This window comes from Pieris brassicae, chromosome Z (assembly GCF_905147105.1).
Source record: "Pieris brassicae chromosome Z, ilPieBrab1.1, whole genome shotgun sequence".
NCBI classification, from domain to species: Eukaryota; Metazoa; Arthropoda; class Insecta; order Lepidoptera; family Pieridae; genus Pieris; species Pieris brassicae.
Window position 1 is genome coordinate 9099663 of NC_059680.1, and position 27042 is coordinate 9126704.

At 32.1% G+C, this 27042-nt stretch overlaps 1 protein-coding gene across 4 annotated transcripts; it reads right to left on the bottom strand.

The window, feature by feature from the left end:
- Positions 1-4681: 4681 nt before the first annotated feature.
- LOC123718418 (JNK-interacting protein 3) lies at positions 4682-26831 on the bottom strand. Of its 4 annotated transcripts, XM_045674868.1 has the most exons (25): positions 26254-26831; positions 25607-25762; positions 25388-25535; positions 24941-25057; positions 24546-24616; positions 23372-23516; positions 23145-23180; positions 22879-22896; positions 22168-22225; positions 21330-21489; positions 20721-20846; positions 20276-20400; positions 18811-18973; positions 18160-18302; positions 15213-15325; positions 13521-13672; positions 12913-13065; positions 12380-12511; positions 10917-11073; positions 9911-10088; positions 8922-9082; positions 8254-8417; positions 7325-7751; positions 6731-6823; positions 5478-5615 (listed from the first exon to the last, which is right to left on the bottom strand). In XM_045674868.1, the coding sequence occupies exons 1-24, from the start codon at positions 26581-26583 to the stop codon at positions 6753-6755; spliced, it is 3504 nt and encodes a 1167-aa protein (XP_045530824.1). In that variant the 5' UTR covers positions 26584-26831; the 3' UTR covers positions 5478-5615; positions 6731-6752. The 4 variants fall into 4 exon arrangements, with proteins under 4 accessions (XP_045530822.1, XP_045530823.1, XP_045530824.1 ...); XM_045674866.1 differs by lacking the exon at positions 6731-6823 and having other exon boundaries at positions 4682-5615; XM_045674869.1 differs by lacking the exons at positions 5478-5615; positions 6731-6823 and adding an exon at positions 6835-6911.
- Positions 26832-27042: the final 211 nt, after the last annotated feature.

Genomic DNA, 27042 nt, shown 5'->3' on the forward strand with positions numbered 1-27042 from the left:
GGTTTTTAATGAATCAAATAAAAATAAAATTATGGGCATCGACCACCTTATACATATAAAACTAAATTAAAACTAAACGGAGTGTCATCTGTATGTCCGACGACACAGTCTAACAGTGTTAATGTTGTTGACAGAACGAAACAGGAAGGTATAAGATGGTTTTTATGAATAAGGAGGTGAAAGTTTAGTTTTCTGTAGATTTCTTCATTAGCAATTTTTTTTTCGTTTAAATAAAACTGTAAAAAACTTAGCAACTTTAGATTTAGTGATTTAATTACCATTTTTACCACTAGTTTTAGATCGTGTCGTGTCACGTGAAATGAGTAGAGCGTGAGAGTAGTAGATCTAGATGCAAAATATTAATAATCGTAAAGCAAAGGGGCAATAAGATGCATTATAATGGCCTAAATTTTTACAAAAAACACCAATAAACCCTCGAATTCGCTCACAACACAATAATGATTCGGCTAGTGTGAAAGTCCTCCATATATAAGGTTGTGTCCTCTTGCATTCAAAAGAAAAAACAGTCAAATAAGCCAAGAGTCTAAACGAATATACTGACGTATTTATGTATTTACCCCACTAATTATTCTAAGTAAAGTTCCAATTGTTGCTGGCAACCTTGAAACTTTTCCTGCAGTTATTGTCCTAGATATTAGCCAAATCAATTATAATCGTATAGATGTAGAATGTCAATTTTTTGAATTCAATTAATCCTTCCTAATAAGCAATTACCAAAAGTACCTACAGATTAGTAATAACATTGCATGTATTTACTTAAGTACATTAAATTACATATAGCTTGTTGTATAAGGTAAAATGTGAAATATTAGACGAATAAAATCCTTGTATTCTAACATAATAAGAATAAGCAAACTAATTATTGTAACTCAAACACTACATTTTGGATCTTATAATAAAACAAAATATTTGGATTTTTTAAATATAATAATTATATTTTTAAGTTGTATATCTGTTTGTCGTCATTAACGAATGCCCAACCGTGCAGTTTTCCGAAATATCGGTTTCAAAATTCAAAGCCTATTGAACAACGGGCATAGGACTTTTGAAGATGTATTGCAGGAAAATAATTGTAAAGTCGCACTCAGAGTCGTGTATAACTAACGTCCTATTTAAGGATAAATTAAAGTGAAAAAATCTTTTATAGCTTTCCATTAAATCGATGAACTAAATAATATCTTTAAAGTCTATATCGACGACTCTCAGTAGCGCTAATGTTTAAATTTTGTAAACTAGGTTATTACGTTTAAACAATGTGTAGTTATCATTACATACTATCTAGGGTCCACTACGTTTTAGTTAGTTAACGTAGGTACCGTTTAATAGTATTTTAATCTCTATAATTTTGTCACTTATTTATTAAGTTGGCAGGGCTCTTTAGATTTGGATTATTAACGGATAAATTTAAATTTTGCACAAATGGTTTTACGCAATTTTGTGATATCTAAATTGATTTAGCTTCACTGCGTAAACACATAGGCATGCATAAAGTACAAAATAGAATTATCATTACACATTTGTTTGTATCATGGCTGTTGTTAGGAACATGTGTTGAAGCACGATTTTGTTAGTTTTACATTTTTAGTAGTATATTCTTTTTTTTTATTGTTTTAGGTCTTTAAATACACTGTACTTCAATATGCGTCTTTTATTTACTACTGGTATCCTAAATAGCCTGGTATATAATAATATAAATTAATAATACTTTCAAAAGTATATAGAGTAACCAAGTTCTAGTGCCATAAAAATACAATAAAATATTCAGCAAAATCTAATTGTTATTTGATAGGTGGAATGTATATCTCACTCAATCTTATTTCTGGACTCTGGAATGGCTTAGTGATTAACGCACACTTTGTACGCCGTGGATACTGAATATGGAAGAGTAATTGTTCCGGGCTGGAAGGTCAATCTACTACCTACTCTTCAGAGGCGTTTTCTTGAAGTGATCTTCGAAATAAATGTAGAAATCTATAGGTAACATTAAGGGGTTCTCTTCTAACAATACATGAAGGAAGAGTTGTTGAGTATGGGGATGTCTCTGGTGTTTTAGTGCAAAACATTTCAACCTTTCGATCCTTTCAAAAATTTAATGTATTCGACTATCAGATTATAAGGTATGGTTCAAATCCATGGCAACGCTTTTGCAGCTTTTGTAAAAATTCCCTGGCACTTTAGCGTTGATTGAACTTCCCTATGCCTCGGACGAGCACTTTAATTTGTCAGTCCTGCGCTTGATACTTCGGTCGTGTCCGATATACGTTCAAATCGGCTATTAAAGTACAGGTGTTTATGTAAATGGCAACTATAATCTACTGAATATTAGCCGCCATGGGCGAATAGGTATTGAGAACTTTGTTACTCGTTTTGGTAAGATATTTTACACACAGAAATAATTTATACATATAATATATTACCAGTGCATAAGTAGTTACAACTCCTCACCCTTAATTCCACAAACTATAGAAATTTACGACATAGAATGCAGTTTGATTACCTACTTACCCAAAATTTTCAATGAAACAAATCAACTTATAATATATAATGCTTTCTAAAGTCACTGGGCTGTTTGTTATAACAAATGTCATATTTAGGGGTTTTATAGTATGACATACATCATATAACACTTGCTCATGCAGGCTACAATAGGGCTTAGCATATATTAGTTAAAACTACTATAGTTGTCGTTGTCGCGTAGTCAAATAAATTTTCACGATCATTGTCAGCCAAGGATACGAAAGAAAAATCAATTTTATTAGCAGCGCTTTATTGGATTGCGTATTACAAACAAGATAAACTTTAATCACTAATTCATTACATTTTATAGCGGATGCTTTAATGTTCTCTATTATTGGTTTGTACGAAATAAATAGTAAATAACGTATCATGATCGTAACATTCTAAAGTAAGATTATTTAATTGAGGTTATACAAATAAAACTGCATAAAAAAATACGAGACAATTGTTTACGCAATACTCTTGGTATCAAAACTCAAGGCATAGAACGACCACTAATGCACGATTGTTAAATATCAAACCCTCGTAAATTTCAGCGGATTTATTGCAATGAGTTAAGATCTATATTGCTATTAACTTTGTTTAATTTGCTGGTCATTGTAGCCGCTGTGGTGCTTTTACAATTTCGAATGTCAACACTTGCAAATATAACTACGAGTTACATCTTATCCATAACTAATAACTATCTAATTATTGATTGTGAAAGCTAATTAAGATAAACGGCATTAGCTCGTAATTCGCAAACAATATAGGCTTATTTAATTATCCTAAGTCGTTTCGTTTGACTAGGTTTGATAGCAGAATATGCCGAGTAATAAAAATCGACATATTTAATCTAAGTGTACACTTTTAACTAACTTCATAAAACCATAATTAAATAAATGTGTATACGGAAAATATAATTTTTGTAAATATATTCTACACAGTGTAGAAAGTGATGCATGGAGAACTAATCCAAATTTTATTAAAATAAAGGAAATATAAATAAATTGTAAATATTACTATATAAAGAATTCTTCTCGTAATAAGTGTATTGAGTTTCAACCAAAATTTGATCGCCCAATCTGAATTATACTTAAAATAACAAAACAAATCGTTAAACTATAATTAAATTTTACTAAAAGTAACAGAACACCGAAAAACGGCCGTAAGGTGTTTAAATTATACTAAAATCATACTATACCTAACTAAATTTTGCACCATTGGACATAAACTAAACAAAACGTCAGCAAACTTGCTCTAAAAGTATCAAGACGGAATCAGCTTTAGGGTTTTGTGCTATTGTTATATACCAGGTGTTACACCTGGAGGGAAAGTGCCCTATATAGTGAAGCAAGTGCTCTTGCGTCATTATATATAAAGAAATTACTCAATTAACAGTAGACGGTTTTCTCTTCTCTCTCGATCTCCAGTATTAGGGCACCCCTCTAGGACATGTTAAAACCTTACTTTTACCTACAATACTTTCAAGTGTTAAACAAAACGAAACTTCTAAATCACTCACTATTAATGAAGCATTGGTACATATCACTCGGTATTACTTATATAATAAATATCATGATGCAGATGAGACCACAGCCCGTTATCAACATGAGAAATTCGTATGATAATATGATTCGGGTCGTGACTAAATCGTAACTTACCTATACTACACCTACTATAATGATTTATTTGGTGGTTATTACTTGTACATTATTACTAAATGAGATTAATTTCAATACGATTAACGAAATATAAATCATAACATTTTGTACATGGTGTACATTAAAATATGTCAGGAATATAATACAAATTAGCCAGCCAAGGTTGCGCGCCAGGGTATGATATGGCGTCTCATTTCATGTATTTATCTATAAAGCAGATGCACCAGTAGCAGTAAGTACTAATTTTCAATACGTATCGCACATTAAGTACGCCCTTAGCTAGCTAATTATAATTTAAATAGGGGCAGCATGAATGTCATACAATTTAATGTGTACATACACATACATACACTTTCAACATTTCAGTGCGCATAACGATAAATATCCCGATCACAGAAATAATATAGTCAAAGAAGAGAAATCGTATAATATGAGTATAGTCAAGAATGAAGACCGCGTACATTTCAACTTCCACGTCTACTATTGGTTTTTGAAATATGTCAAGATGGCACAATCAATGAGATTTTTCATCCCAACAGATACAATTTAATTCATGAACTAAAAAGTAAATAAACTTTATAACCTCCCTCCATATTTTTCATACACGTACCCCTTTATATGTCTTACACTAACTTAAAAGCGATAATTCAACGCATTAAAGCACAAACGATAGCTAACACTATAATATAAAATCGTGTCCATGAGCCGTGCACTACTGAGTCAGAAATGTCAAAATGTGCGTGCGCTGAGGGGTCGAAAGGATAGACATTGTCGAAAGATGTATTAACTTTATCCTGGATCCATGTCAAAGATTAATATAATTCCTTCCAAGTTTGACATTATTCTCGACGGTGAGTAAACGGATTTATAAACCCTCTCTACGTTAAGAAAATGCATTTACGACAAATATTACGCACATTAAAATCCATTCAAATGTCAAATTATTGGGGAACCTAAAAACTTACTAGACAAGTTACTAGAGAAAAAAGGATTCCCTATTTAGTTTGATGTTATGTAATGAATCGAAATCTTATTTTAGTATACCAAGTGCTAATTCTGTTGTACACAAAAACAACGTATCTTACGTACTTCGTTAAACAACTTAGGGTTGGCAAAAAGTTAATACAAGGATTGTAACTTCCACGGATTACAAATATTCTTTAAGGCGAACATCAGAACTAGCACCCTCCCCAATGAATCCGTTCCGAACAAACCCATCAGCTTACGCATTGTAGGAAATCGCCGGTTTATCGGACGTACATACGTATACGTAATCTGACTCGGAATCGACGCGTGCACGGCTGGCCCTACGTTAGGCGGTCGCTACTTGCCATACAATAAGGTGACTCTTTGTCGCCCGCTCGACGAACGAACCATGCCCACCCGAAGCTCCATCTTCAGCTACTACCACGCTGTCTTCCATTTCTGAATCAGCTGTGCAAATAATACAAATTAAATAAAGTATTACCAAAACCTCTTTACCGAAAACGCACCCAAATATAGGATTATTATTATTAGTTTTGAGCTGTTTCAGAAATGGGTTTCATGGACATCGAACAGAAACAGATATTTGATCCTACACCTGCCACTCGCGAATAATTTATGAAAAATGCAATAAAAACATTCAATTCTAATTTGGGCGCGTTTTAGTCATATAATAGGTACATCATAACAAGACCTTAGAAAAAGGCATCCGTCAGTATTAAAATTGGCCTTATAACAATAAAAACACTTAATTTTTTACACTTTCTAAGTAAGGCAAATCGTAAGAACGTAAAGGAACGCAAAGAAACTGATGTTAGTATGAAGACATACGCTTAAATATGTTCCTTTACATTGCAATATTTAACAAAGCAATATACATAATAGCGTCTACAATTAGTAACTAACAAAAAATAGTCATACATTGTTGAAAGTCACATTAAATTATGTTGCATTCACCAGCGCATGATGCACTGATGACATTCAAGACACGAATTCTTAAATAAATGTTAGCTCAAAAACGATATATGTTAATGTTATTACTGTTAAGCATTAGCAGATGAAAGTGACCGAAGATATAACGCATACAAATTTTATACCATTTATTAGTTTTATTATCATTTTGTGTCATTGTATTATATATATATATATATGAATAATAAATAAATTCATTCATAAAAAAATGAAGATCTTTAATTTTGAAGGTCCGATAAGAGAGATAAGAGGTAGGGAGCATAATGCGGAACTGTTGAATGGGTTATGTTTATTTATTTATTAATAAGTTGTCTTTTGCATTATTATTACGTTATTGTAATAATAAATAAGAAAATAAATGTTGTATTCCATAGTTTTGACAAAAACGCAATACAATAAGACAAAATAATTATGACTTACTAATCAATTAAAAATATAAAGTAGTGTTATATCATTCGGCCCGTTTCATGAAATTGACCCAGCCTTACGTAATTACTGTTAAAATGCCAATGTGATATCTACATGCCTTCGGTGTTTATAATTTAGCATTATAATGTTATGTCCCAAGCGCCATGCTTTTTTGAATAACGTACCGATTTAAAAACAATTTATATGCTATGAATCAGGTATAATCTGCCAAACAATGAGGTGGGAGGCTGTATCTCGAACGTCATCAGCATGCTCTTCTAATGAGAAAAAATTTGGAGTAATAAGATGTAATTTATCACTGATTCGTGTGAATGTGTCCCGACGCCGGCAGATGAGGCACTGTTACTGCGACATTTAACGAAAAATAAGATGTACATTATTTTTCTGCCACAATGAAAAGCAAATTAAGCATTGTTAAGCGTAATTTATATATTTAAAAGCACGGCTTGGTTTTTAAGTGTCGTTTAATTTTTTGTATTTTTTGCATATACTACTTTAGCAAGCACAACTTAATATTGCATAATTAAGCATATCAATAAATCTTTTTATTGAAAATGTTTTAATGTTTATTTAGACTGTGTAAAATCAATTACTAAGCTACAAAATATTTGAAAAAAAAATAGATCTGTGGTCTATTAATTTCTTTAAATCACAAAAATTGTCCTATCAACGTATGCTATATGGTGTCATTACCTTTGACCGCATTCAAAACGCCAGATTGGCTCACGATTACACATTCGCTAGATCCATACACTCACCTATTCTAAAATCGATATATCCTTCCCCTCCCGAAATAACAAGTATTGGTGGGGGCGTAGGCCCATTTTCAGGTGAGTCCGGGCTTCTCGGCGATCCAGCCCCGGGAACAGCCACGAAAAATGTCACAGCATCTCTATGCCCGTGAAAGCTGAGCTGGGCGTGCTTCATCGAGCAGAGCGGAATTACCCCCCCGGGACTAGAGTGGTTCCCGGTATCGGATAAGGGAACAGATATCACAACGCCGTTGCTTGTACCGATCCACAAGCGGCCGGAACTGATAAGTAGGGCGGTTATTCTCACGAGGGAGAAACCCAACTTGCCAGTACCGAGCATTTTGCTGACGTAGGGCTCGATATCAACGTCAATGAGATGTTGGTATGTGTGTGCGTGGTATAAGCGCAGAGTTGAATCCATCTTGATCGTTACCTGCAAAGGGTACGAAGGGTTTCGAGTACAAATAAATTATGAAAATATCGGCGCAATTGAAATTCACTGACTCAGTAATTTTCTGATTTCGTAGGCGCAAAACACTTTTGGGTCGCAGAACCACCGGGCTGAGTGAGTGAGAATTCACTTTCAACACGTGAAAACTTTTAGTATTCAGAGTAATACACATAATACTTGAAAATTTTCCTCATATAAAAGAAATTTGTATTTTTTATAATTAAAAAAATTCTCAAGAGAAAGATACTAAAAATATCTTTATTATAGTTAGTAGTAAATATTGTTTGCTTTTTTAGCAAATTTTGAGATATATAAATGCCTTAAATTAAAAAAGAAGCTCTTACAGTTGCAATATTAATTTACTAATACTAAATCGTTACAAATGATTTAGTGTAAGTTTGAAAGACATAATTATTTGAACATAATTTAAGTTCTACCCTCAGACTTAGTATAAAAGTAGTAAAAAATTTACAAGAAACATTACCCATACTCCATCTCCATCAGCGCACATCTGTCGTAGCTGACTCTCTTGTCGCGGGTGCGCTTCGAGCGTATGAAGCAACGTACACGCACGCGGGTCGATAACGTGCACCTTGTTACGATAGCCACACCATACAGTACCACTTCCCACCGCACTCAAACAACGAACTAAAACATACATGTTTGCATTACGATAGAACTACTTAAAAGTCTTTAGATAAGTATTTGATAGGAATATTCTACAGATTAAAAATATTTTTTTTTGAATTGTTGTCACATTGACGCAATACCGGGAAATTATTATTTGTAAACTATTTATATTATGTACATAAGTCTCTCACTGACCATGCTCTAGAATAATTGAGTTACATAAACATTGTTGGAAATTTACTTGTATATCAGTTAATTAAATCATTAAATAAAGCTAGTCTCCTGTAAAAAACATTAATTTTTTAGGCGTTAATAAAACAGATTTTTAATAAGCATTAAGGAGTATTTCTTAATTTTTAAGGAGCATTTCTGTTTGCAATTATTTGTAATTAAATAATATATAAATAACTTTTTAAATAGTATAAGTTTTCGAGGTTTTTTTGTTAATTTCATATCACTGCAAGCATACTACTTAATGACATTCTACTCAATTAGTATTACTAAGACTTATCATCAAAATACCTGAACATTTGGGATCTCCTAGCGTCATGAGACAATATTGTGAGAAGTCCCACTGTCCATCTGCAAGGCGGGAGAAAATAGCGACTGTACCATCCGCCAACGCTACAATACATCTCGACCAACACGCAACTATTGATAGGATTGCGTCATTCAATTTCACTCTGAAACAAATTCCAAATAGGTTTTTGGTGGACGTTTCTAGAATTATTATAAGACTGAGAATTTTCATCTCACGGGTTGCGATAGTTATTTTATTTATTTATTAATTTAAAGTAAAAAAAGATACAATTTATGAGACGGTCGAACATAATTTAGTCGCAATTTCTCCAGCGAAGCGTCGACATTCATTAATTAATTTTTATTGTTCGTCAATTTCATCAATGTACTTTAGAAAATTGTGTTTCATATTTCTGTTAGTCAGTTTTTATTGTACTGACTAGTACGAAGTTCATTAAATTTGGAATAATACAGTTTACTTTTCTTTTTCCGTGTAAGGTATATTGTACCTATTGTCGCAGCTGTAGATCTTTTTTCCACACTTACGTATAAATCATTGTAATAATAAGTCTCTGTCAGTACGTACATGTTCGATAAGTTGCATAAATAACACGAACAAAATAAAAATAAAACAATGTTTTCGAAAAGCGGTCTTTCCGTTTACTTCGAAACAAGTTATCTAGTTTTTATAGAACGTTTTATTACTACCATTACCTATTTGACGTAATGGCTAGTATGGATATTATAAAATTATTTGAAATTTGATTAATTCAAACAATACCAGTATGAAGGTTTCAATGCGTTTTTGTATATGAACACGTCTAAAAGATTTTCTGTATATATTATCATATAAACAAAATAAAACTTTAATTATAAAGGTTTTTTAAAGAATTTAACTCACTTTTAATCTTACCGATTCTTAGACACATATTTTTGGAGTTAAATAGATTACTATTACGATTTCGTAATAGTAAATAGTTTTGAACACTCACCTCGCAAGACACTTTGCATACTCTGATACTGCGGAATGCACATACAAATTTCCACTCTTAGTACCCAACCACATAGTAGGTAATGCTGTCGTTACACATTCGTCTGTAACTCTTCCAGCACTCGACTGTTCAGCAAACGCATCTACACCGCGCTCTGGTGATATCCGTCTCTCAGTATCTGTATTTATGGAAGTTAATATATATATATAATAACAAAAGAAAACCGAACATAAAAAAGGGACGATATATGTAGCCTTCTTATGCGACTTGCAACACAAGAGTTTTCGAGCCCGTAGTTTCTGAACTTGAACCAACCAAAGCAATCGTTTTTAACACTTTTTTATATATATATTATATAGATAAATGAACTAAATTTTACGAAAATAAATATTATCTACAAAATTAAGTTATAAAAGTTATCATAATTTTTTTTCTAGGAGCCAGTGTAAATTGTTTGTCCTACAGAGTGATTATCAACTATACAGTTTATATATAGTAATAATAATAATAATTTATTGCAAGAATATGGTACAATAGTAAGTTCGCATATTCTGCCACACACAATGGCGCGCAATTTTGTCTTTAAAGGAGTTTTACATTTTACATTATTAGTCATATGAATTGGTCAATTCTTATATTATTTGTATCGTACATATCATATCAAATGTTATTAGATTTATATCAACTACAGTCTCTCACGCAAATAATCATTTCTTGAATAATACATTTTTTCCAAACGTAATACACCAAGTATTTCCTTAATACATATTATATATATATATATATATATATATTATTATATTATAGCAATAGCATTTCAGTATGTAAGTTAGTAAGCTACAAAACAATAACGGCGATCAAAATTAATATTTTAATCGAAAAAAATCATTTGCGTTTTAATTTGGCTTTGACTAATAAAGCCAAATAAGTCGCATTAAATTAACAATACTAATACTAATTCTACAAGCGCTTAATCTAAAAGGTTAAAATATTAATAGTTTTATACCTTTACTATTAACTGGTGTAGAGCTTAACGGCGGGCTTTCAGAGATGACTTTGTCGAGGTCTTCTTCAACGTTGTCTATTGCTGATTCCTTCGGAGTGTTAATAGGCCCAGTCTCTTTGATTGGAGTACTAGGAGGTGTGAGGATGTTTGCTTGTACCTAAAATAATAATTACATATACATTGACATTGACAATTAACAGGTCGCAATAAATAATTTTTGTGACTAATAAGAAATCCAATTTTCTTAGATGAATCCTTTCCCCAATGAATTTCGTGTTAAGTGAAAAACATCGTAACGCACACACACTAACGTGTGTTAAACTAAAAATCGTGACAGGCAAATAAATGTCACCTACATGTGACAAAGGAAAATGACAAACAGATGTGCGCCAGTATGAATTTCATTTCATACTACACATAATCCACACACAATTATTTTATAAAACTTAACGATAATACCGAGAGATGTGAATATTAAACATTCACATTAAAATCTGTTTTAACGACATCGAACTACTAATATTTGGTCGTAAAAAACGTTGTTATTAAGTATCTAGATACTCATTTATAATGTACTAGTACAATATAATATAATATAACCGGTATGTTGTTGTTGATTTTTAAACAGACAACGCACTTTTTAAGGACCTTAGTTATCGTAAACATAATTGATTTTGTTTTGTGGTTTATATCAAGAGAAATATTAAATACTTTGATTGATAATTAAACAGGGATTTCTTAAAAGATTTATAATTTATAGTTTTAAACAGTATTTAAATACATTTTAACCACACGATCACTGTATGATAATTATTATTATTTTAGTTACAGACCGCGCAAGGTCGGTGGCAGTGGGATATAGGGAAGCCGGTCATTGGCTAAAAGCTTATCCTTCGCCAAACACTGCCACGCTTTGAGACCCTGAATCAGATGAGATCATGGCCTCCATTTCCAAAAGAGAACAGGCCGTTTGGCCTTCGCCACGCCACTCTCAACGACATCATACCTCGAGAGAGTGACTCACCTTCCTCGGACAAGCTAAAAAGCCGGCCGCAGACCAGGCGAAAAATAAAAAAACGGCTCAAATTTAAGAGTTCTCCAACTTCGATTTTGTTATCTTTGGAGTACGGTACCCCAAGCACAGACGCTAATTAAAGATTTAAGTTGGCGCCTAGTAGATTGGTGACCCTAGAGCTGGTGTTTTCCTCGCTCAACGGCTAAGTATCGCAAAACAAAGAGGAAATGATGACAGCGTTAAAGGTGCAATGCCACAGGGACCAAGCTGTCTAAATTTTCTTTCTTCTATTTATTAATTTTTAATATATATAATTATATTTTGATTATTATATTCAAATAATTTCTCTCTTAGTGGTTTGAAAATGAACTATGCAGTGTTTGTTAAATAATTTACTAACGATGCTGTTTGGCAACCCTCCTAATATTATTATAACATAATTGTTTACCATTCGAGTGCTTCCCACTATTATGTCTTTTCCTTCACCATCACTGGGACCATTGACGTTGCCAGATATGGCAATTCCATTACTTTGACTTTCTGTCGAATCACTCTTACTAACACCGCAGAACAAAGATCCCTGAAGACAACACAAGTCATCAATATTTAAAAAATATAAACCTCATGAATCAAGTAAATATTAAAAAATATATTAAGGGGTTAACGGAGTCCTGCCATACCACTCTCGCTTCATCCACTTTCATGACATTCACCATACATGCTCTTCGGTTATGGCCTGTCCCTTGTCTAGTACGTCCTGGAATTGGTTCAGGTATGTACTACACCGACCTCACCATCCACGGTTGCTTTGTTTGTTCTACTCGTATTTTTTATTATTATTATTGTTAAAGGTGATATTAACTTTTCTAAAGGCAATCCTGATAATTCTGAGTCTGAGTTATACTGCAAGTTCTAACGAATACGGTAAATCTATTACCTATATGAATAAATTATTAATTTTTAGTAAGTTTATTAACTTACGGAATATCCTTTTGTTTCATTCTTATTCATCCTTTCTTCATACTCCAAGAAATCTTCTTCAACAGCGCCGGGCACAGAAGCAATACACAATATATGCTTGTCACTCACGGGGAACGACTCTATAACCTCAGCTGGGTTGTTCGCGTCAATAATCTGGTAGAAAATTATTTAGAAATATATATTATTTTAACCCCTAATTTAATTTGTCATTTTCACGTTGAATCGGTAATAATTTCACCGGTAATAATATATATTACTAATAAGATTTCGAGTATAAAATCGAATAAATGAAAAAACACATTCACTTGATAGATATACCTCGCTTATGAGTGCTCCAATTAATCTTAAATTACTAAAGTAGGATCTATATATCAAAGCCCTTCTTTGAGAATTCTAAGCTTTAAGTTTATCATACATCCTGTACTCTTGGTATCCAAATAAGGACATCTCCATAATAGGAAAGTTAAATTAAATAGACTGAACTGTTTATTGAAAAAATATTTATAGGCTATTATCTTATTTAAAAATTACCTTAGGGTAAAATAATAAAAATCTAAATTAATTTTGCCTTGAATTTGAATTTTCACTAAACATTTTAAATAACTCACCATAACAACACCCTTATTCTGTGTACTAGAACATATCCAGACGAGAGATGATAAGTTATTCTCGGGGTTATTGGGAACGTGAGTTGACGGGTCAGCAGGAACTTGCTCAACTTCTGGTGAACCCGCTGATTGCGCCTTGCTCATTTCATATGCTGAAAATATTTTTATTTCAAATCGCTTATTAGCGGGGAAAAAATTTTCTACTCATGGTTGATCATAGGACAAGTAAGATATTCTTTTCATAGCAAACTATCCGTTTCGACGGGAATCGAACCCAGAATTTACCTCACGTTATACGTAATGTATGTTAGACCCCATGGCTTAGTGGTTCTATACTGGGACGTGTATCTCGCTCATATATACATAATATTAAGTTTCTCATGTAAATAAAATATAATTTTGTAATGAGAAAATAAAGTTATTTAAACATTATATTGTATCATATTTAAATCTCATTATTATACTTTCTCCTTCTTTATATACGTAAGTATACGGGTGCTAGTCATTGTAAAACGTGGTACCCTTCCCGGTGAATGTTTATTAGTGTTAAGGCTTTTAACTACAAAGTGTCAAAGATTGATAATGTCATTTTTCATTTGATAATTATAGCTGATGTTAGAACATATTGAATGAATTAACTATTAATTTATACTTCCATAAACGTACATAAACAAAAGGAGTAAAATACATTTTTAAGGAACAATAAATACATATTAAGAATAAAGTTCAAAAAGTTAACAAAAAAAAAAATACCATTAACTAAAAAATATAAGTTTTACAGCCCAATTTACAGTATTTTTCTATATTAATATTTAAAAATGTGCTTAGTGGTCTCTTTTTTATTCATATATATAGTTTAAATTTTCCAATAAAATCCAAAATTGAAAATATAAACACTTAAGCCCAATATTATATTATATTAAGATAGCTTATGTACATCTTTATTGCAGTTCGCCTGATACATAATAATACAACTAATTAGTAATTTATTAACTAGAACTAATTATTTAAACTTGTTAATTACGATAAAATTGTTTCGGCTTAATGGTATAATTCATGTTAAATATTAAGACATCTGTATTTAAATCTTTTTAAGCACAGCTATCCATTTGAGGTATTTTTGCTATTAATATTATTTTTAAAAATTATCATTGGTATACGCTACTAATTTTATTACTAATAATAAATATATTGTTATAAACATGTAGCTGAAACAATTATTGCATCGCTGTATTTCATATACCCGTACCTGCCTATCGTATAATTTTAACATAGTACACACATAGCGAGAGATCGTGAGTTCGAGTCCCAGCAAAACATCTGTTTTGAGTTGGTATTTACAGACCTACACCTTTTTTTAAATAGCAAAACTGTTTCGATAGTCACTGAACGTTTTCAACCAAGTACTTATCTTAAAAAAAAAACTAAACGCACATCCTTACACTTCAAAACAATCCCTGTAGATTGTCATTATTGTGTAGATTTTTTTGGAGAAATTATTTGTTTGTAAAAGAATTCAAAGAAAGGGTTCAAAAAAACTAATTTCACTTTCCAGAAACCTATTCCAGTTAGCCTACTAGGTTTGGCAGAAAATCCTTTAGGAAATTTGTATTATATTAAGTGGTCTTCAGTTAGACTAAAAGGGACTTAAAACTACTATACTTGTATATTTAAAATTATTTAAATAAATACCTAAGCACATTGCAGTGTTCCCGATGTTTCTCGGATTGAAGCGTTTCCCACCAGTCAAATTAACAGCCGCTGCGCATAGGAGTGACATACGAGGCTCTGCTTCCGCTATGGGTCTAAAAATGTTAAACATTTTGGTTATAATAAAATAATTTTATACATAAAGCTTTGTATCTCCGTCTAGATACTAACATATTAAACTAGCGCTTAGTAAAATTTATGATAGATATTTTATTAAATAGGTATAAATATATATTGATGTTGTTTGGTTTTGTATTGATGGTATTTTTTAGCTCTTTATCTTCTACAGTTTCTAAGTAAAGAAATTTCACAGTACACTGTAGTGTATCCGTTCAGGTTAAGCGCCTTAGTGAATTTTTGTGACTTTTATTTATTTATTGACACTTCGTTACCTAAAATAAAACACAAATAAAATAATACATAAAATTATAAAGGAAGGCAAGGGGTGGCCTTATCTCTACCCTTATAAAAAAATATAGAACTTTAATCTTATTGTATCACACAAAAAATAATAATAAAACAAACTAAAAATTAAGGAAATACAATAATTACACAAGTCACGATTGATTAGGAGTTTTAAAAGATGTTAGGGAGGTAGCTAATCGTATGGAGTCGGGCAACCTATTCCACAACTTAATGGCGGAAATCCTAAATGAATTGCCCAAGAAGGATGGGCTGTAAGATGGAATTTCGAATAAGCATCTATTAAGAGCGTTACATATAGTTATAAGGACCTGAATTTGAAATATAATCGAGAATAGGAAGCAGAAGAGATTGCGCTAACATAGTTTTAGTGCTTAGAGGAAGGAAATTAGACAGACGTCTCAGAGCATTAGATGCGGCGTTAAGTTTACGGTTGATTTCCTTTACGTGATGACCACAGGATAACGTTTGGTCGAAGAAGACCCTAAGGTTTCTAGCAGCCTTATTTAGAACCAAGGCCACGTCTTCAAGTCAAACGCCAGGGAGCTAAGCCCATTTGACCCTTAAAATAAAGAAAGGGCTTCCGATGATAATGACTTCGCTCTTCGCAGGATAAATTTTAAGAACAAAGTCTTTAGTCCAATGGGCTATATTACGAAGATTGAATCGCCAGAGGAAACTCACCCAGTGTATACTGAACGTAAATTTGAGGGTCATCAGCGTAAAGGTGATAATTAGGCGATAGACGCGCTGTCAGGGAGTTGATAAAGATAGAAAAAAGAAGAGGCGAAAGACGCCACTAGGGAATGAGATCCCGTGTTATTTTTCGGGATCAATCCCGAAGCATAATATGACGAGAACCCGTTCGAGATTGACGTGATTGGGCTGCAATGGTCAGCCATTCTACACACATCCACTCGGGACGCTTTTAGCGACATTGCACATTACATAGGGTACATTGCAACGGACATTAGATGCGGGTGAGCAGATAGCACTTAATACACTTTGTTTTTTAAGAAGTTACTTCCTAAATCACCCGTAACTACTTCTCAATCTCCTTGAGCTATACCTACTTTTGTTTTGATTGTGTTCATGTTACTAAAATTGTTAGTTGTTTAGTTAGTAATATTAAAGTTAAAGGCTTTTGTTTTCTTTCAAATAATATTTTGTTTTAATTAACCTCAGTATCACAAACATGCAGTTTTCATCGTATTCAGTCATGTGAATTATTTTTTTAAACTATACGAGATCTTGAAAATTTCGAATTGATATTTCTAATCCCACGGGATCTCGAATTCACGATCTCGAGTCGGGATTGCATTCCCTAGACGCCACCCTGCAGAACACCAGAATGTCAGAACACCAGAATGTAAGTTCTTGATTCCACTGAGAGTGGGTACCATTGATTTTAATAAGCTGGCGATGAGCGTAAAGATCGCAATCAAACTAGTCAATAGCCAGTGGAGATTTTTATAGGAGAGCAGAATTTTTATAGCGCGTAGCAACCCAAGGCGAAATGCATTGAAAGCATTGCTAAAGGCAAGCAGAGTAAGAACAGTGAGCTGCCATCCATCCCTCGGATGTCGTTAGAAACCTTAACTGATGTAATAGTCATGTTATGTTTGAGGAGGAAACCAGTTTAGAGAATTAATGGGATCGGCCCGTTTGAGAATAGGAATAACTAAACTATTCGAAGAAGTAAGAAATTAACCATAGTAGTAACTGAATAATTGAAGATATAATAGGTAGGAGCTAAGATAGGTAAGATTATAGCACGACTAACTTGGTCACAGCCAACAGCATCCAACGAGATGGAAAGATGCAACCTTCCACTTTGCGCTCAGTGAATTCAGTGAAGTTAAAAGTCAAGTTTGGAGTTGGAAGAAATGCTAGATTATTTACTGTCTTCCCAAGAGAAGACATACCGAGAGCATTGGAAGAGGTGAAGTGACAGTTTAGGTTTTTTATATCAATTGATGAATATTCTGTGCCGATCTGCTAACTTTCAAGGTTTTAAGGAACTTCCAGATTTTAGACTTTTGAGGAGACGTCATTGGATACGGAGTCGTAGATATGTTGCCTTTGAGCATCACGACAACGAGTATTACAACGATTACGAACTACTTTATATTTTTCGCGCTCCGCGTAAGATTTGGAAGTTCCCATTTTGTTATGACGCTGTTTTTAAATTAGAAAACCACGGTGGTTTTAGTGCAATGATAATGCATATGAAAAACTACGTAGTACCGACTAATACATTTATTACCGACTAATACATTAAAATTATATGTTAAATATAATATTACTAAAAGGTTAAACCTGATCTTAATCTGAAATAATTGTTGGCCATGCAGAAGCAATTAAAAAACCTCCACAAATCTTGAATTATTTTGTATATAGTTTTGTAGGTATGTATTTTTATGTAAAAAAAAGACGCTTTAATAATTTTTTGCTTTGTTCAAGAGTTCGTGTTGACTAAGAAGCTGTTGTTAACAAGAAATCATACCTGCAAAATACAGGCACAGGTACTGGTACTCCTCCTGATGACAGTGATACATTAGGCCCCTTCTGCCCTTGTTCACTTTTCCCGGGCAAGCTCCAACCATATGCTTGTGTTCTACCATCTTCTTTTCGAACGTGAGCTCTTACCTACAATTAAGATTAACCATTAAAATTCTGACGATCGAATTTCTGTCAGTTTTAACTCCATAGTGAGGTGACCTGCTTAAAACATAGATTAAAGTGAATGAATTCGATACGTACTTAACAAACATAATATGCGAATCGAATTCGGTTATTATGAAAAAATACGCATAGGTAGGTTGAGATTAGATCAGAGATATCAAATATGATATTAAATTGATCCTACAATAGATGTAAGTGATTTTGTGTTTTAAATTTTAAAAAGCTAGTTGTGTGCGTTAGAGATCCATCATATTGTTACGTATACGAAAAAAATCAAAGTTTAATTTTTGCAAATAATTGAAATGAGGAGAAGTATATTAGTGCGCTTATCTGCTACGTCTTTTCTCGTTCCGTATGGACAGCTTCTGCTGCTTCAAAAATACAAACCGACTATTAGATAGTATAAAGGATAAGCTCAGCTATTTATATATTAAAAAATAATTGAAGTTAAAATTAACAAAAGAAGGCAGACCTGGCGAAATTGTTCAGTTCTCTCTTGCCGCCTGTGATGATGGTCAGACAGCTGGGTTTCAAGAAAATCCGCTTGAGTTCTCGAGTGTCTCAACGGTGGCTGAGGAGCCGCCACTGCTTTCAAATGCGGCGTCGATAGAGGGCGCTGTGGACGTTCAGATGTACTGAAACAATATGTCGACAAAATTAGTCAATGTAATATAATAATAGTAATAATAAATAGTTATAAACTTTAACGAAACAACTTTGTTTTATACAATATATTGTATCTTGTAAGAAGTCATTTTTATAAATTGCAAAGGTCCATGTGTCGATGTTTCCAAAAGTCCATTGCACATTGCATTATACAATGCTATTTATAATATAGACTCGGATGTCAATGTACATTATTAGTTATTTTACCATGCTTCGAAATTTACATACCACATATTAATGCGGTTTCGCGTTTCGAGAAAAACTTCGTCTTGTATAGTCAACCACAACCATGATTGCATAACACGCTTTCTCGGTGTCTAAATATTATTAAAATTAAAATTCATATATAACCAATTAAACATCCGACCTTCGAACATAGCAAGAGCGATAATAATTCCATTGCAAAACTAAGAAGCGTAAAAGTTATATGTGTTTTGAAATTGGGTTAATTATAGTTATTTTCGACTAGCTAAAACATTACATTGCATTACATTCTTTGCTTGTCCCACTTGTGGTTTTGAAGTTTAAAATGATTCAATTGCTTAATACATTTCATTCGCAAGCAGCTAACTAAAATTGCCAATTTAAAATTATATTTATGGTTTGTTGAGCTTGTGTGAAAAAATTTCGTTCGTTTTAAAAACTGACGTAAAAATACAAATACCTTAAATGTCAAATTCGCTGATCACCTACTTTATAATGATAGTTTAAACACTGGATTTCATAAAATACATGAACTGATTTGAGAGTGACGTAGGTCACTGTTATATTTCTCTTGCACGCTCAGCTGTTTTATAAATAAGTTGTTCGGTTATTTAATACGTTTAGATCTGAGGTCCTAGGAACGAGACCAAAGCAAACATTATTTCTATATTGCAGGCACAAAAGGCTGCTTGCTCATACTTTTATATTTAAACAAACATGAATCTCGCAATCACCTTAAGACTTAACTTCACAGTAGCTGATAAAAAATAATCACAAAATTGCCTTCGCAGAACAATGTGTATAAAGAAACGCAGAAGCATAAATAACTAATCCGCAGTACATTTGCACAATAAAAAAGAATAAACCCACAATTCGGGATTTTCATGTAACACACGCTATGCTTACAATGTTCAATTAAGTTTTAAATTTATATTTAATCAGTTTCAATGTCAAAACTTTAGCTATTGTACTATAAGTCTATTTCATCAATCAAATCAATAATTGCATCGTTATTCAATATATTACGATAACATAGAAGTTGTACGAGGAATACAAGCTGTACTTACCTAAAAAGTTTGCTGAAGAATGTCCAAATGCTCTGTTTGCTCTTCTTATCCATGGTAGATTCGACACGACTCGCCCTAACAATTTCTGTCCAGCGTACAGCATCTTGCAACTCCATGTAGCGTTCCTAAATAAATTTCTTTTTGTAAAATTGTTTTGAATATCTTGGATTACAAAGCAAAGTGGCATCTCTTTTACAACATCTAAATTTTTATAACAATAAAAATCAGTTTGTATGATTCCGTGTACTATAAAGTTAATAATAAAAAACAATGGGTAACTAATCTAATGATGACATTGTTGTAACTTCATTAACAAACAAAAAATACAAATATCAATACCAGCAATATAACTATAAAAACTATATATACATTTATGCTCATAATAACATTAAAATCACCTCCAAACTTCATGATGAAACCTAGATACGTTTTAATTACGACGTACCTTATATTGATTGCGTTCCATGAGAACTCTAGCCATTTCCACGCGAGTGAATTTCCTTCTTTGGGCCATTGGAACATCAGCTTCATCCTCATTCTCCGCACCACCAGCATTTGAGCTCATTGTTTCCTATTAATAAACAATACAATTCCTTACAACAATCAGTCTACTGCCAGGTACTAATTCAGTTTAAGTTTTAAAAGCTACATTAAACATTGTAAGTACGATTGGAAAAATTCTAACTCGCCTTTGGCTAGTGTACTCTTTACTCTAATAGTACTTTGTGCCAAATATATTATTATATAAAAGGCCAGAACTTATCTTGCACAGATTCCACACTGAATGCTGTCTCTGACAGTACCTTTTATTATGAATAAATATTTACGCTGTGACAGCAAAAGACGAATGAGTGCTTTAGTTACCCTTAGTGAGGTGCCCTTAGACGAGAGTATATAAATCATAATTATTTAAATAAGAGAGTTGTTAGGTAACTAATGATCATAAATTTCGTGTAAACTATATTTTATTTAGTATAGTATAATTGAGGAATTTTTTTCATCGTATCATTATCATCACATTTCTAAAACGTCATGGCGGCCATATTGTACTTACTTTCAAATGCCTCAATTCATCTTCAAGATGGGTGACGCGTTCTCTAAGCTTTTCTCTAGCCGCACTTAGGTTCGCTACTTCCTCCCTTAGTATTTCTTGTTCACCGGTTAATTCATCAACTTTTACGATTAAATCATCTTTCACGACATTCAAAGCGTTTCTGTGGAACAAAAGAATACTATAACACTCTATTGAACTTTCTATATAAGTTTTATTTTCGGTCGTCAAGGATAAAATTTAAAGGGGCATATGCGTTTCACTACTTTTGTCAGTAAAGCCGCCGATTGATGTGGGAATTCGGTGAGTATTAAAATTAATATAGACGATATATCGATGTAGAATCGCCGTACTTTTGAGAGTTGTTTTCACATACTATTTAGTTAATAACAGTTCATTAAAAATAAAAGATTATGTTGAAGAAACGTTCGAAATTTCAGAACGGACATTAAGAAAAACACTTTTTGAACGGATAAATGCTATGTATTATTATTAAAAAACTTATAATTATTTACATAATTCTAAATTTAATTTTTTTCCCCGACATTTCGCGAGCTTTTCAGCGTGCGTGGTCACGGTGACAAGCTAAGACAATACTAAGAACGTACATATAAAGCTCCACTTCGAACTTTTATTACTAGATAATTAGTTCATACCGTAATTTCTCAAATGGTAAGAACACTCATATTTATTATATTAAAAAAATATTTTTTTTATTAAAGAGAAAATAAAGATAGCCAAGGTCTGCCAGTCTGTTAACGATAAGTTTAAGAAAAAAGAAGAAATAATGGTTAAAATTACATTATACGATGATTGCAATAATACGTTGTTTTATACTTACTTGGTAGCCAGAAGTTCGTTGTTCTCCAAGATAAGATTTTCGACTTCCTTCCCCATACCTATTATGATATAATAATTATTTTTACATTGAATAATGTCTGCACAAATATTCAAAGAAAAGTGATATCATACAATTGTTTTAGTGTACCTATTTCTTCGCAGTTCAAAGTACAAAACAAATAATTTTAATATTGTTATTAACGCGTTTAAATCCCTATTTTATTTTATATCCGTAATGGTTTATATTTAAAAAAAATAAGCTTAAAGGCCCGTTTATTTAACTAAAATATAATCATGTAAACTGTGTTTTTTTTCAATCTGGAACTGTGATAATTATCTATACAATTACAAAATCTATGTGTTTAAACAATACTGAAGACTATATATATGACAAATAATAGCATTGTCATTGTATATAAATAAATAAAAAAAAACGGAAGTTATCTTTGCACTAAAACCATCCAGAAAGCATAAAAATCGCCTCAGTAAAAAGTTTTTTAATATATAGATTGTTCGCGATTGAGCTTTTAGCTCCCATTAATTCCCTTTAATATTGTTTTTTAATCAACAACACAACATTTAATAGGTATTAATAAAGAGACCCAAAACGTATAGGTAACATTAAGTTATTGATTAACATAGTTCGAGATTGGGCAACATAAACGAAAATAAAAATTAAACGACATATTTCTTAACAGATAAATTTACTTACCAAAGTAATTATCATTAACTGCAATGTGTTGGCGCAACATATTGTTAGAAGGCATGAAAAGAACAAAGATAATTAGAAACACGCCAAATGCCACAGCATATTAAACACCTTCCAATCAATTTTAGATATAAAATTATTTTATCAAGCACATGCTGCGATTTGGAAAATTCTATGAAAATGCACAGTATATATGAAAGACGCAAATAAATACACTTCAATGAAGTATAAAAAGAAAATAAGTGTTTTTAGAGAAGAAAAAATATTACCTGACGAAGCATATTCACCAGGATGCACCCAGCTTCCTATAAAACAAAACATATATTAAAAAATGAAAAAAGAAATTATTTAATATTAATATTAACTATTGCGTCTACACAATATTTTGTTTTAATATATATAAAAATTTTGTTTTTGGACAACGTAAGTAAATGCAGAAGTAATAGTGGCTTAATACTTTATTATTAATAAAGATAAAAACTGCATGAGGAACTACCTGTAATGTCTCCGTCATCTCCCTCCACAATACTAGTATCCGTATCATGGAAGGCTAGTTCTTGATACAGAGTATTGGCGCTTCGCTTTTCGCTCTTAGTTTGCGATTTTCCAGTACTAGGCAGCGGTGCAACTGGTGATGTAGCCTGAAAAGTAGACATCATAGAGCGAACTTGAGATATTTTTCTGTCACAAAATATCTATATAATAAGCTTTTGTTTTTAAACACAATTTTATAAAATTATTTAACAAAATTGAGTAAAATCTTAACGTGTTTCGAGTTATTTTATTTGTTAAATAGTGTTTAGGGTAAGTCAGTTCTCTCTCTCTCTTCAATTAATAATCATAGATTTATTTAACTTCATTTTCTTTATGCATTATTGTTTTCTTTTGAATATACAAGTAACATTTAGTAATATCAAGTTTTTCATGTTTGGCTAAGTTGTTAGATTTATTATTTTACTGTCATCGAAACTTAACACGATGGAAACTTTTTGGAATAAAACCTTTTCTTGACAACATATTTTTTAAATTAAGAAAACTAGTCATATTATTACTGTATAGTGTCAGTGCCATAAGAAATAAAATGAAATGTTCGATTTTCGACAACTTAATCTTCGTTGCAATTATTATAATTTTAGGAATGTGTAAGCAAGCCGTAAGCTTAAAATGTTATCAGTGTTCCACAACATACAATCCCGGGTGCCTTTCCAATAATTTAAACACCACATATTTGAAAGAATGCAATACAAGTAGAAGAAATGTCATCCCTGTGTGTCGTTTACTATCTCAAGTGCAATATTTTACAGAAGATCGAGATGTAACGGTCCTGAGAGAATGTGCTTATACATACACGGAACCATTAAAGTGTGTACTATCGAAATTTAGTCACTTGCACTTTTCCTCATCATGCGAATGTAATGAAGACGGCTGCAATGGCGCAAACGGACTGCACATAGATTTGTTCTTGTATACCATGATTATATGGGCAATAAAGTAGATTTCGCGTGAATTAATGTGTTTACTTGAGAAGTGTAAAGATGATGACACAAATATAGATGATACATTTAAAGTATATGATATATATATATGAACAGCGTCTGTAAAACAGGGATTGATTCATATACAAATCTAGATTTATTTGTTAACTGGCTTTTGGGTTCATAGTTCCTTACCTGACTTTGTTGAGTGATAGGATCAGTCTGATGAGCTCTTTCTACTGTTCTTACAGCTGCTAACTCGGAGCCTGTAATAAATTCATGGAGTTTTTAGTATTATTTTAAGGTAGGTGTTAAAACCTTTTTAATTTAAAAGACCAGTACATAGATCCATCAAATTATAACATTGTTCAAGTTTAAGATTGAAATCCTTTCTGGAAATTATCTACATTAAGAAGTTATGTACTAAACATAGGTTACTAACCACACTGAACTATTGCATTAGTGAGGCTTGCCTAACATAATTCAAGACATTAATAATTAAATTAGGAATTTAAATAAATCTTAAGTAATCTCAAGTTCAAAGTTTCATATTGACTTATATGAAACTATTATAGTATTGACATAATTACCAATTGGCGGTGAAGATGGAGATGACGAAAAGCTTACAGGGCTTCCAGGTATACTTTCCGTCTGCTCCACAACATTTACAGAGCCCTCAAGTGAAGCAAAACCAAATGATATAGGACCTGTTGGATAATTTAACTAAACTAGTGCTTTTCTTATAAAACTAATGATTAAAGCAATCAAATTAATTAAAGTACAATATATTTACAAAATTATAAATAAAATGCTTTCATTTGATTTAAGTAAGCATATGTTTTGTCTTAGGAAAAAGTTGGATAAAATTTTCTTTTGAAATTAATTACCTTCCTAATTTACCTTGATATACTTACTTTGAAATACATAATTGCACAAAATTACATTTATTTAAATTTTATTACAAATATAAGGGGAATATAATAACAAGGGATATGTTGAGATGTTTAAAAATTACTTTTTTACAAATGATAACTCACCACTAGATCTTCCAACTGGATTTAGGCCAAGCCTACCCCGGACCTCACTTCTGTCACTGGCAGTGCTCAACAATAATTTAGTGCGTTCCATGTAATCCATGTGCGTCTTAAATAACTCAGTGTATCGTTCGTGAAGTTTTGCATACTCCTATTAAAAAAAAATACAAGTAAGTAAGCTTTAGACTATGTGGTGATCCAAATACAATATCAACTCTATACCTTCTTTAACTCATTTTCTCGCTCTTCTAAACGGCTTGCATGATCAAGTGAGTTCTTATGCTTCAACTCAAGCATTCTGACAATACTATCCAATGCCTCCAGTCTGCTTGTAAGGTCTTTTCTTTCTCCTTCATAATGGTCTTCAGCCTCCAATAACTGGTAAATAATAAGGTATACTGGATATGTATTCATATATAAGTCGGTACAAGAGTATTTTTTGTTTCTTGTTTATTATTTATTGTCTCTTAACAATTACAAATATTAAATGAAACAGTACATATTTGAAAGGCAATTAAGAATACTTGTGTACAAAGCTGATACATTATACTGTAAACTATAAGAGTTTTTATAAAACCTTGTTTAATATAATCTTTAAATGTTATGAAATTTTACTTTAGAACATCCAAGTTGATTTACTTATTACACAAGACATAATATAGCATGTTACTGGCTTACCTTGAAATTAAGATAACAGAATGGAGAACACATTTTTAAATTTGATTTCTACCTATTTATACATACTTACTAAGTTAATTATACAACTAAAATAATGGTGTGATATCGTAAATACAGAATAAATGGTGACCTTGTTTATTGTAACAAAGGAAGCTAAGTGAATGTCTAAGTAATAATTTTAAAATGCTCACCTTCTGTTCCGCATGCTTCCTCGCCGCCTTCTCGCGTTCATATTGCGTGACCAGTTGCTCATTATCTTCCCGCAGTAGCTCTAATTCCACTTCATGCTCTTGATTGGTTTGATAAGCGGAGTCTAAACATTCTAGTACATTAACCACCAAGGGCATCAACGTCTTCACGACATCTTCATCATATCGAGCAATCATACGCTCAAACTCTTGGTAAATACTGCCAGCCAATGTCTGCACCTTCTCTGACATCACTACGTGAGAGTCTTCATGAGTGCCATATATTGTTTCTGACGTGACATAGTCGCTGTTTGCTGACTCGTCGAAATTCATAGTTGAAGATGGAATTTTCTTAATATTTTAATACTATTCTACTACGATGTGCCTTTTAGGGGCAATTAATAAATATTACGCGACATTTTACGGGTTTCTATACACTCACTGTTCTACATTTCACTGTTTAGACAAAAATTAATAATAAATAACCAACTCATCCTTTGTTATTTGAAAAGTAAATATTAAATGTAAAGAAGAAGATAGAAAAATAAAAATACGATTAGAGCATTTGATTGATTGACTTATTTACAGTGAAAATTTCGATTAACTATTGACGTTGGAACTGTTTCCGGTTTATTGTAGACAAAACAGTTAATTTCCGGTACACAGATGCGACATATTACAGAATAAATATGATAGTTATGTAAGTTATTGATCCATCATTAGTTACTTAATACATCATTTATTATAATTATACATATAGCTGTATGAAACCTACTCATTTTTCGTGTTTCA

Coding starts and splice junctions, on each gene's coding strand:
- LOC123718418 (XM_045674866.1), bottom strand. CDS start 26,583: ATGAATTTCGACGAGTCAGCAAACAGCGACTATGTCACGTCAGAAACA. Junction 25,763..26,253: donor GGAAGCATGCGGAACAGAAG/GTGAGCATTTTA, acceptor ATTATTTACCAG/TTATTGGAGGCTGAAGACCA. Junction 15,326..18,159: donor CCTGTGCCTGTATTTTGCAG/GTATGATTTCTT, acceptor TAACATTTTTAG/ACCCATAGCGGAAGCAGAGC.